The sequence below is a fragment of the Liolophura sinensis genome, chromosome 3 (assembly GCF_032854445.1).
Source record: "Liolophura sinensis isolate JHLJ2023 chromosome 3, CUHK_Ljap_v2, whole genome shotgun sequence".
Taxonomy (NCBI): domain Eukaryota; kingdom Metazoa; phylum Mollusca; class Polyplacophora; order Chitonida; family Chitonidae; genus Liolophura; species Liolophura sinensis.
In genome coordinates this window covers 6800584-6813163 of record NC_088297.1, presented here as the reverse complement: position 1 = coordinate 6813163, position 12580 = coordinate 6800584, and the positions used below count along the sequence as shown (strand labels likewise).

The 12580-nt window shown below is 40.8% G+C and overlaps 3 protein-coding genes across 3 annotated transcripts in view; 2 read left to right on the top strand and 1 right to left on the bottom strand.

Annotated features, from left to right (window-relative positions):
- Positions 1-1870, bottom strand: part of LOC135464050 (calmodulin-regulated spectrin-associated protein 1-like) — a 49953-nt gene extending 48083 nt beyond the window's left edge. The window contains 1 exon segment of the mRNA XM_064741526.1: positions 1485-1870. Within this exon segment, the coding sequence (XP_064597596.1) occupies positions 1485-1571 (87 nt within the window). The 5' untranslated portion in view covers positions 1572-1870.
- A 117-nt stretch (positions 1871-1987) lies between these two features.
- On the top strand, positions 1988-3724 carry LOC135464113 (cartilage acidic protein 1-like). Its single transcript, XM_064741605.1, has one exon. The coding sequence runs from the start codon at positions 2097-2099 to the stop codon at positions 3699-3701; it is 1605 nt and encodes a 534-aa protein (XP_064597675.1). The 5' UTR covers positions 1988-2096; the 3' UTR covers positions 3702-3724.
- A 5386-nt stretch (positions 3725-9110) lies between these two features.
- Positions 9111-10777, top strand: LOC135464049 (uncharacterized). The gene is made up of 2 exons (XM_064741525.1): positions 9111-9116; positions 10274-10777. The coding sequence occupies exons 1-2, from the start codon at positions 9111-9113 to the stop codon at positions 10775-10777; spliced, it is 510 nt and encodes a 169-aa protein (XP_064597595.1).
- The last annotated feature ends 1803 nt before the right edge of the window (positions 10778-12580 follow it).

The following is a 12580-nucleotide window of genomic DNA, read 5'->3' as shown; positions in this document are numbered from 1 at the left end:
GACATGCTTCAGGATCATTACCTGTCTTCTTGGCCCTAAATCCTGACATATAGCCTACAGGATGTCTCAGGGGATCTTACACAAGGGAAAAAAAAAACAATTCTGTCCATGCAGGAGAATGGCTTTAAAGATAAGACCCAACCCTGCTCAGACCATTCTCCTTTTAGGCCATGTCCTTTACAGTTCCAGGTCGTTGGAACTGTTTGTGATAACCACTGCCTTTGATATTTTACACCATACACAGTCACACACCACTTCTGTCACTCAGAGCAAAGCACAGAGAATCCATTTGCAGAGCCAGGTCACTAACCGTCCCATAAATTTTGACAAGGAATTATGTGATTAAGCCCCTCAAACAAACCCCTTCCCCCATCACCCCACGGCCACTGTCCACCACCCCACCACCAAACCCAATCAACATATTAATTTTTACGCATGTTACTGCGCCACCTGGAAAATGGATGTACTTGTAGTGTCGGCAAGCAGACGATTTCAGCTGATCTATACAGAGATTAATTAATGGACGCGTACAAGTAGGAAGGCACTGTAGGTAGATAGGTAGCTAGTTCTCCCTAGCATATACATGCATGACATACTCTGAGATGTCAAGACAAAACTATAAAAAGTAAGATTTTACGGCATTGATAAAATGCGAGGTACAATCATGTTATGCCAACATCATCAATGCTGACCTTTATTTTTGCCATCCCTTTCTCATTACAGTCAAATAAGAAAGGGCCGGCCCCGATGGGTCAGTTAGTAGAGCGTATGCTTCGTGAGCGGTAAATACAGGGTCAATCCTTGGATGGGTCACATCTAAGATTAAGGGGACAGTGCAATGACTGGTCGATCTGCATCAGTATAATGGCTTGAGCTGTGCGGCTTACTTGCCTTTGGTAAGTCATCTCAGTGAAGCAACACTAGATTAAAGAGGGACTGAGTGACATTACACGTACATGCGCTCCAAGGACTCCTTTGTCGTCATATGACTAACCACTCGCTCAAATAAGAAAAATTAAAAAATTATAAATTCTGACGTCTACGACTTATACGTAACCTTATAACCCTATATTAGTCCAAGGTCTCCCATTTCCTGCTCCTAAAAATTTTCTACGTGTGTACCACTCATTCACCATGGTATGGAGTGTCAAAACTAAAGATAGCTAAATATGGTTCCATATAACTGTTTGAAGATGATGTCAATTTCATTCAGGCACCAAAACCAGATCATATGAGCACATACATTACAAAAATGACTCACAATTTCAAAGTTGCTCACTGCATTTTACTTCTCTTACTTGATCCTGTACGGATAGGTTAAACACTTTCATACGTGGCTGTAAGTTGTCTCTGAATGCATGCTGAGACTGAACAAGTTGCCTAAGACTAAGAATTTTTGATCAAACAACATCCCAAAACACTCCTAAGCTTTTCAAGTTAAGTGTAACTTGCAATAACAACAAAGGTCTGCCAGCAGTACTTACTTTGTGAACATTGTAATCTTCGATCGGTTCAATTTCGATGATGTCATTTTCCGTCTGTGGCTGATTCTCTCCATACCTGGTATCCATACTGTCTAGGTGGTGTGTCCTTTAATCGGGTCCAGTGTTAAAATCGCATCATTTGTTTGACAGCTCTTGGAAATAAGTTGGGTAAAAATGGCAGACCCACATGGGATTCGGTCCGATCTGTCACTTAGTATCATCACTTGTGCCTTCACATTCAACTGTATGGTCACGGGGATCGTGGAGGCATAGGCTTAAGACATTCACTATTCTATCGGATACATGGTTACCTTAATTAGATCCATGTATATTGGTAATGCCATCAAATTTGAGTCACCTCATTTTCTGGCTGCTGCTCATTGAAATATTCCTAGACGGCGTCTGCGCATGCGGCCGGAGACATTCTCCCAGAGTGCACCTTACCGGATGTTGTTGTCTGCTGCTGGCACGCTTATACGAGGTTTGTGGGGAAATATGGTCCGTGTTAAGCGATTAACTTTTCGATTTTTGCCCGCACAAGGTCTGATATGGGTGCAATTGCAACTGGCATTCGTGTTTATATTGCTATTGTGTCAGTTATCTGCTGCAGGCATGTTTAAACGCCTGAATTGGTTGGATGACATTGACACGTTGCAGAGAAACTACGGCGTGGCGGTGTCGGATGTTGACGCTGATGGCACGGGGGATTTTGAATGGATCGTAGCCGGTTTTGCTGGAGCAAATTTCGTTCTCAAGTTCAACACCTCATCAGGAAAGCTTGACAACATCGCCAAAGTCGGTACCCCGTACACAGAGCTGCGTGACGTGGAAGGGAAAGCCATTGGGGTGTGTGCCTGTGATATCGATGGCGATGGTAGAGAAGAGATCTACTTTCTAAACACGAACCGAGCGTACGCTGGAAGATCAAGTTATGGTGACAAACTATTCAAGTGGAGAGATAGGAAATACGTGGACTTATTCTCAGATCCTCTGAACAGTGAAATAGATGCTAAAGACTTTGCCGGGCGATCCGTAGCTTGCATCGATAGACTTGGCACAGGAAAATACTCCATTATAATAGCTACCTATTCGCAAGGCGGCACGGGAAAGTTTGCTCTGATTGAAATGGATGTTGCACATCCAGAAAATAATGCTGAAGATGGGTATATTATATTGAAAAATGTTGCTATGGACGCTGGGATTGAAAAAGCTACTGGTGGGCGGGGTATTGTTGTGGGGCCAATACTGAGCACCGATGGTAGAAGTGATATTTTCTTTAATAACGAAGGAAATCCCAGGTTGAAAAACCCAGGAAGTAATTTCCTTTTTAAAAATCTTGGAAATGGCTCCTTCATAGATGTAGCTAATCAGGTTGGTTTAAGGGATGAGGAAGAAAATGGTAGAGGTGTTTACTTGTCAGATTTCAACAAAGATGGTCGAATTGATGTTGTACATGGAAATTGGGAAGGCAAGCATAGAGTTTTCTTACAGAAAGAAGAAAATGGTAAAATAAAGTTTGAAAATGTAGCAACGTCAGAGTTTGAGACTCCTTCACTAATTAGAACTGTGATATCAGCCGATTTTGACAACGATGGCCATCTGGAAATATTTATGAACAATATTTACGCACAGAATAATCCTCAACCGAATCGCTTATTCCGTGTAACGTCACATGGTCCCGAGGGTCTGCCAGACATTGAGCAGATGGCGATAGGAGATGCCGTGGAAACAGACGGCTGTGGAACAGGGGCTGCCGTGGCAGACATTGATAGAGATGGAAACCTTGATTTGCTTGTTTCACATGGAGAAGATCGTGCTCAGCCTCTCCAAATTTATGGAGTGGTAAACACAAACAGCAACCATTGGATAAGAGTTCTCCCCAGGACCAAATTTACAGCACCAGCCAGAGGGGCCAAAGTGTCTGTGACCAACTCTGTGGCAGAGACGCAGACAGTCATCATTGATTGTGGCTCAGGCTACTTGTGTCAGATGGAGCCTGTAGCTCATTTTGGTTTGTCGGACACGTCTGCTGTCCACCTCACTGTTCAGTGGCCAGACGGGAGAAGTGTTAGGCAGAAATTAAGTGAAGCAGACTGTAACAGACTTCATGTGATAGACCACCCTGATTATGTGATATCCTCAACACTGAACAGTTCCCCTACTGGGAAAAACGACAGCTCAAACAAAAATAAGACTGCATTTCATGAGGAGTTATGAAATTTTACGTCCTATTTATTTATTTATGTATACATTTATTTTGTTTTTTACTTTACAGATGTTTTTTTTTATTTGTTTTGTTTTTGGAAATCTTTGTATACATGTTTTTTCTAGCATATCATTGCTGAATGAATAAAGTTATTTGGTTATATAATGAATCTCACTGATGTATACTTGTAGCGGACTGGACTCATTGCTGACATATTTAAATGCTGACTCACGATAATGTTATGTCAAGACTGTGACATGACAACATAGTTTTCCTCTGTAACATATTGGACTGGCCAATTATATATATATATATATATAAATTGGCTTAAGATATAATAATGGTAGCAGGTCATGGTGTAGTTGTTAGCGGTGCTTGTCTTTGAAACACGAGGAATGCTTGTCACTGTTGTATAAGTGAAATATTCTTGAGCAGGGCGTAAAACACGAATCAAATAAACAAATAAATGAAGCACCAGCACACATGAAGATGTGGGTTCAAACCTGGCATATGAAAAGGGAATTTCTCTATTCCCTTTTCTCATTGCTATCGACTACTTAGGTGGCCTAATTGTTAAAGCATCTGGCCTAATGTCCGGAGACCAGTGATCAAACCCGGATGGGTCATACCAAGGACTTTAAAAAATGGTACTTCTTGCTGCTTCACTTGGTGCTTGGCACTGAGGTTAGAGCAAGGAAACATGACTGGTTGGACCATCAGTAGAAGGAGACTATTTTTCGTTCACCAGTGTGGCTTGCCAAAGGTCTGTGGTTTATGCTGGGTGCCATCCGGGGAGTGCTTAGTAAGCACATAGATGTAGGTTTTGTTCAGAACTGTTAAGATAAAACATTAATTTAATCATGCATTCATAGAGCATAAAAGTTTTCAAAACTTCACAAATTAGGTTGTCTATATTTTGTGATTGGAGAAAAAACTGTCAAAGACAACAAATTAGGAGACGAATTAAGGATGAATTCTGTCACACCTCAGGTACCCCTGATACATTTATTTTGTTTCTTTCCTCCCATTTAGTTCTTAAACAGCCATATGGTGACATTCTTTAGACTTGAATTTTTTGCTGGATTTTCAACAAAATGCTTTGATTTTTTTTTTTTTTTTTTTTTTTTGATTGGTGTTTTACGCCGTACTCAAGAATATTTCACTTATACGACGGCGGCCAGCATTATGGTGGGTGGAAACCGGGCAGAGCCCGGCGGAAACCCACGACCATCCGCAGGTTGCTGACAGACCTTCCCACGTACGGCCGGAGAGGAAGCCAGCATGAGCTGGTCTTGAACTCACAGCGACCGCATTGGTGAGAGGCTTCTGGGTCACTACGCTGCGCTAGCGCGCTAACCGACTGAGCCACGGAGGCCCCCAAAATGCTTTGGAATTTTGCACTAGTCTATAGCTACTAAATATGAACAAATGATTTTTTGATATTTTATTTTTAATTTTAAAGGTATTAATAAAAGAGTGTTGAAGTCTCCTTATATTTTGCACTGTTAATAGTTTTAGTTTTAAACGCTTGGAAAAACCTACTTCGAATATTAAAATCTGTGCGACCGTTTTCAAATTAGCTCAAAAGTTGAACTATCGACTTCTTATCAATTCTGAAAATTCAATGCTGAATTTGAAATGAAGTTTGAAATTATGTTTTATGACTACTACAGAGATGAACGTTGAAATTATTTTGAAATCAGCAGTCTTTCAGATTTCAGGAGATAGTATGCATATATATGGATATATGTGTATGTACATGTAACTATTTGACCAGCATTTAAAGTCACGTCACAATGTGAAGTTTAGACGTACATATCAGATGAAGCACGTTGTATTTATTTATTTATTTGATCAGTGTTTTACGCCTTACTCAAGTATATTTCACTTATACGACGGCCATCATTATGGTGGGAGGAAACCAGACAGAGCCCCGGGGGAAACCCATGACCATTTGCACTCGCTCTGTAGGAATATAGTTCAATGTATGCATTGCTTACAATTTGTGCAAAAGAGTAAAATGAATTCGAAAGACTGGATTCTATTGCTGACCATATTGTTAACATTGACGTCACAGCAGGTTTTTGGTGCATGATGAACACACTAACTGCTAATGGACCTTTGATATTTGGATACAATTTTAGTGGTTGATGTATCCAATCAGATCCAGCAGATTACTGTCTAAATCCAAGTATTTTCTTGAACAATGTCTCTCACAATAAATGTAAATGTACTAAATAAATTTTATTAGTGGTGTACAACCTTACGAAAAATAATTTCCTTTTGCAGTCGTTTAGAAGTGCACAAATTACGTGTTAGCCTTTTGGTCTACACTCAGGACTGTGTGTGCTTTTATAATGAGAGGGGTCTGCCAGCAACCTGCGGATGGTTGTGGGTTCCCCCCGGGCTCTATAATGAGAGGTATTTTTCTTGTTCTCCTCAGTTCGCAACCATTCCTATCATATAAAGTAGTTCTATTTATTTAATTATTTAGTTGATTGGTGTTTTACGCCATCCTCAACAATATTTCACTTTACGACGGTGGCCAGCATTATGGTGGGAGGAAACCCATGACCATCCACATGTTGCTGGCAGACCTTCCCACGTCCGACCGGAGAGGAAGCCAGCATGTGCTGGACTTGAACTCACAGCGACTGCATTGCTGAGTGGCGTGCTAACCCCCCTCGCCCACGGAGGCTGCCTAAAGTAGTTCTGCAAAGAATCCATAATGATAGGCCTATGGGACTCATATGCAAGGGGATATCGGTCAAAACCGTATGCGTGTAACTTTGAACGTTGCAAGTTCTACACTGCTATGTAAGTCTGCAACTTCTGCTATATGTCTACCGACATTCGGCTATGTGGCTACTGAAATGTGCGTATGGTATGTAATCTGAAGGTTGCAAATTGTGATGCCGCTGGTTCAGTCTTTCGATGGCGTGCATTTGTTTCCACCATTGCAGTTCTGGCTAGGGATGAGACGCATGTGCCAGTAATGAGACGCTGTTAGCCACACACATCTTACAACAGTGCTCTCATCTGTGGCGATGTGCCATAATGATAACAGGAGGCGCTGTAATCAACTAGGCGAAAAAATAATAATCGCTCCCAATCCTGGCAGTACAGTCCACTTTACGGCAAACTGTTCAGTTGTCGTCGTTGTTGGCCTCGGACCCCCATTAATTTTCCATAAGCGACAATGTTAACGTCTAGCGCTGTAGCTCAGTCCCAAACATTCCGTGGCCAATAAGCTTTGGTGCATACCTGGCCCAGCCTGTGAGAAAGAAGCCATAAAAATCTTGACATAGGTTGACCGTCAAAATCTGGACCTTTCCATGCCGGCAGCAGGGAGGCGTGCCTAGCAACGCCAAGGGGACGTCACTCGCAGCCTCATCACTACCTCACACCTTGTGTCCTCTCGCCCAGAATTTCAAACTTTCATCAATAAAGCTCATACCTCCTCAAAGTTTAAACAGTTTCCAGCATTTTAATACCAAGCATGCACCTGTGCACCAAAAATGGACGCCTGGGAGCAAAAAAAGACTTTATACCCTAAAATTCACAGAACTACAATCGTCCCTACCGAAAAACGGAAGTTGTAATGGGGGTCTGTGTCCTGTTGCTAAGATAATGAGACGTTAATCATGGATGAGTTACTACTGTAACGTCGCCAGTTCCGGTGCGCTCACTGATCTTAACTCATTTCAGGGTAGCCAGGGTGGTTATAGAATGTTTTTGTTTTTTTTTTTATATCTCAGTCGATGCGAAATTTGTATAGTGCGATGCTAGTTACGACGCTACAAATAAAATGGAGCAGTGACGTAGAAAAATCAGGCCATGTTTACCGTAAATGTTCTAAACACGAACTGTTAGTAATACTCTATCAATAGACGACATCCTCACGGTAAGGCCTAATATTGTTTTATTGGCGATACAACATATTTTTTTTGCGACTGTGTGAAATGAGTTTCTCAAGGAGATTTCTTTTCGTGGAAATGTTTTTCGACGTCATTGTGTCACACAAGTCAAACGTGTGAAATACAGTGAATATGGATTGTCGTGTGTTTCTCCGGACATATTTCATCCTACCATACTGCTGTCCGCCGTCGTATAAATGAAATATTCTTGAGTACTGCGTAAAACACAAATAAATAACAATAACAAAAAATAAAAATCCCGATATGGATTTTATGCTTATGAAAGTAAATCACCATGGTGTTATCACTTGTGAGTATAATATTTTATGGCCTCATAGCTCAAATTGGGGCTTCCGTGGCTTAGTTGGGGAGCGCGTTAGCGCAGCGTAATGACCCAGGAGTCTCTCACCAATGTGGCCGCTGTGAGTTCAAGTCCAGCTCATGCTGGCTTCCTCTCCGGCCTTACGTGGGAAGGTCTGGCTGCAACCTGCGGATGGTCGTGGGTTTCCTCCGGGCCCTGCCCGGTTTCCTCCCACCATAATGCTGCCCGCCATCCTACAAGTGAAATATTCTTGAATACGGCGTAAAACACCAATCAAATAAATAAATAAAACACAGCACAAATATATTCCCGCAAAATGCCATTTAATAAACAGATTCAGTAGACTGCATTTACAGGTGCATGAAATAAAAGAAAGGTTGTATCAAAATACAGAATGTAAAACAAGTGGTATATTTTCCTCCACATATAAGGGCAATATGTTTAAGAATGTCAACAGTATTTTAAAAAAATAAATAAATAAAACGTAGCAATTTTGAGTACCAGTATATTTTTCTTTTAGGTTGATTGTGTGTTGAAAATTACGGTCGTTTTTCTTGACGAGAAAACCACTGATTATAATGTATTATATTATCTGATAGGAGACGTTTTGATCTCCATCACGGGAGTCTTGGAATCCCCATGCGTGGAGGTTTTCCGCACGTTGATGTACTGACGAACACATAAGTTTACCAGTAAAGTTCTACGGCCCGTTCATGTACCAAGAGTCGTGAGAGTACTAGCCAACAGCCAACACAATAAAACATACCCAAAATAGTCTCGAGGATAATAATATTGTAAAACATAAAGTCTAATAAATTTACCTTTCACCAAAAGAAAATATTTCTTAGGTAGTAAGAAACAAAAGAGCACAAACTACGTTCGAACATTGGAAATCACCTGAAACGACATGTCGTTATTCTTGACTCGGGAGCGGTTGTTATTTCAATTTACCCTTGACAGAGGCGATCCCTGTTGGCAAAACTGGCCACCGCCACAGATGAGAGCTGCTCGAGCGCTCATCTTAGGTGATGCACCGTTATGATACCAGGGGGCGCTAATTCCTCCCTTGAAATTCCAACGCGCTTACAAGCTTTCTCGTTAGAAAGACAGAACCTGCGGCATCAGAATTTGCAACCTTCAGATTACATACCATACCCACATTTCGGTAACCACATAGCCGAATGTCGGTAGACACATAGCAGAAGTTACACGCATACCGTTTTGGCGGGTATCCCCTTCCATAGATGCACAGTTACCAGTAGTTGTTCTTTATACATGTCGGGAGGCGGTAGATCTAGGGTCAATCCTGGGTCGAGTCACACCTAAGATCTTAAAAGAGAAAGTTGTAACTTCCTCGCTTGGCGTTAAGCATTGCGGGGATGGTGTAACAACTGGTTGACCCGTATCAGTATAATGGCTCGGGCGGGGCGTCTTGCTTGCCTTGGTAAAGCTCACTGAAGCAGCACTAGATAAAAGAGCGATGGAAGTCCGTCCTGCAAAAAGGAGGCACATCACATACACCCTAAGGATTCCTTCGTCGTCATATGACTGAAAAATTGTTAAGTATGACGTTAAACCCCAAGCACTCACTCACTCACTCGATTATTCACCCACTCACTCCATATACATATGCCAGCTTTTCATTGCATGCAGCGTTCACAAATACTCCAGTAATCTTGTCATTAACAAGAACTTGCAAATTAATTTCATGGAGAAGGAAACATAAAAATGAAGCCAATATCAAAAGAAAGAGCGTGAAAAGTTATTTGTAAATATGGTCTTTAATATTTGTTTCGATTTTTTCTTTCAAAAGAAATGGGTATTTGAAAATATTGTATGATGGCTGCTTTGGACCCCCTTTGGCATACATGTATATCGTTTTTGCATTATACTGTTCCAAATAAGGATGTGATGCTTGTCTATAATAACTTTATTTCAATGTAAATGTATTGGTTACATGCATAGACATTCATTTAAAAATAAATTATTATAATGTTTATTAATATATTAAAAATATAAATATGATTAAAATCCAGACTGAACACATTTGTTAGTTGCACGACCAAATTCTAGCACGAATATATATTTATTAAACATGATTGTGTTACATCCTCATTTAAAACATTATTATGCAGGAACAATACATACCAAGAAGTGGTGCCTAGTACCCACCATACAAAATTTTTTTTGAAATGTTTTTTTCTCATTTAGGAAAAATAAAAAAAAATATTTAAGACTATGTATACAACCAACTTTTTACACTCTTTCGTCTGAACTTCAAGTAATTTTTACGTCTTTTCCATCGTTAATAGATTTAACCATATATACACAAATCATTTTTCAGCCTATAATACCTTTCCTACAGCCTATGACACCTTTTCTACAGCCTATGCTACCTTTCCCACAGCCTATGATACCTATCCCACAGCCTATGATACCTTTCCCACAGCCTATAATACCTTTCCTACAGCCTATGACACCTTTCCTACAGCCTATGCTACCTTTCCCACAACCTATGATACCTTTCTCACTACCTATGATACCTTTCCTACAGCCTACGATACCTTTCCCACAGCCTATGCTACCTTTCCCACAACCTATGCTACCTTTCCCACAGCCTATGATACCTTTCCCACAGCCTATGATACCTTTCCCACAGCCTATGATACCTTTCCCACAGCCCATGATACCTTTTCCACAGCCTATGATACCTTTTCCCACAGCCTATGATACCTTTCCCACAGCCTATGAAACCTTTCCTACAGCCCATGCTAGCTTTATTATATCCCATTTTCGCTTGAATAACGGCTTATTATTGTTTAAAAACATATCGGTTATATCATATTAATTGTGTGGATAAATTTTCCTGTTTTTATGTTTTGCACGCTGAAAACGCAACTATCTAGAAGGCATTTTGAGTAAACGATCGATATACATGTACTTTGTCCAAATGACTGTCCCACTTTGTCCAAATGACTGTCCCACTTTGCCCAAATGACTGTTCTATTTTGCCCAAATGACTGTCTTACTTTGTCCAAATGACTGTCCGACTTTGCCCAAATGACTGTCCCACTTTGTCCAAATGACTGTCTTACTTTGTCCAAATGACTGTCCCACTCTGCCCATAGGACTGTCCCATTTTTCTCAAATGACTGTCCCACTTCGTCCAAATGACTGTCCCACTTCGTCCAAATGACTGTCGCAATTTGACCAAATGACTGTCCCACTTTGACCAAACGACTGTCCCACTTTGACCAAACGACTGTCCCACTTTGCTCAAATGACTGTCCAACTTCGTCCAAATGACTGTCCCATTTTGTCCAAATGACTCTCCCAATTTGACCAAATGACTGTCCCACTTTGTCCAAATGACTGTCCCACTTTGTCCAAATGACTGTCCTACTTTGCCCAAATGACTGTCCCACTTCGTCCAAATGACTGTCCCACTTCGTCCAAATGACTGTCCCACTTTGTCCAAATGACTGTCCCACTTTGACAAAATGACTGTCCAACTTTGTTCAAATGACTGTTTTACTTTGCCCAAATGACTGTCCAACTTTGTCCAAATGACTGTCCCATTTTGTCCAAATGACTGTCCTACTTTGTCCAAATGACTGTCGCACTTTGACCAAATGACTGTCGCGCTTTGTCCAAATGACTGTCCCACTTTGCCCAAATGACTGTCTTACTTTGTCCAAATGACTGTCCCACTTTGTCCAAATGACTGTCCCACTTTGTCCAAATGACTGTCCCACTTTGACCAAATGACTGTCCCACTTTGTCCAAATGACTGTCCCATTTTGTCCAAATGACTGTCCTACTTTGTCCAAATGACTGTCGCACTTTGACCAAATGACTGTCGCGCTTTGTCCAAATGACTGTCCCACTTTGCCCAAATGACTGTCTTACTTTGTCCAAATGACTGTCCCACTTTGTCCAAATGACTGTCCCACTTTGTCCAAATGACTGTCCCACTTTGACCAAATGACTGTCCCACTTTGTCCAAATGACTGTCTCACTTTGCCCAAATGACTGTCCCAATTTACCCAAATGACTGTCCCATTTTGCCCAAATGACTGTCCCACTTTGTCCAAATGACTGTCTCATTTTGCCCAAATGACTGTCCTATTTTGCCCAAACGACTGTCCCATTTTGCTCAAATGACTGTCCCACTTCGTCCAAATGACTGTCCCACTTTGTCCAAATGACTGTCCCACTTTACCCCGACAAAGGGGTACACTGAGACGATTTTAAAAAAAAAACAAACAAAATTAGCCTAAGTAATATTGATATACACATATACACACTTTTTGGCTGAATACAATAGCTAACCTTGCAAGGGTTAATATTACGAGATTTTTTCAACGCTCACACCAAAAATGATTTCCATATTTCCATATGTATCTATATATCTGCATTTATACACATGTAAACAGGTACAAAAACGAGTTTACTTGTACCGGTATATATATATGGTTACCCCAGATACGCCGGTCTAACACATTTATAAATGTGGTTATCTTCAAGTTTCCCTGATTATTTTTTACATACAATTAACACACATAACATCTTACCATTTCTCCTCTATTTTTCTATCCACACGGTTTACTCAGTTTACTTTTCCTTGAAATTAACACTGAAGACTTTCTTT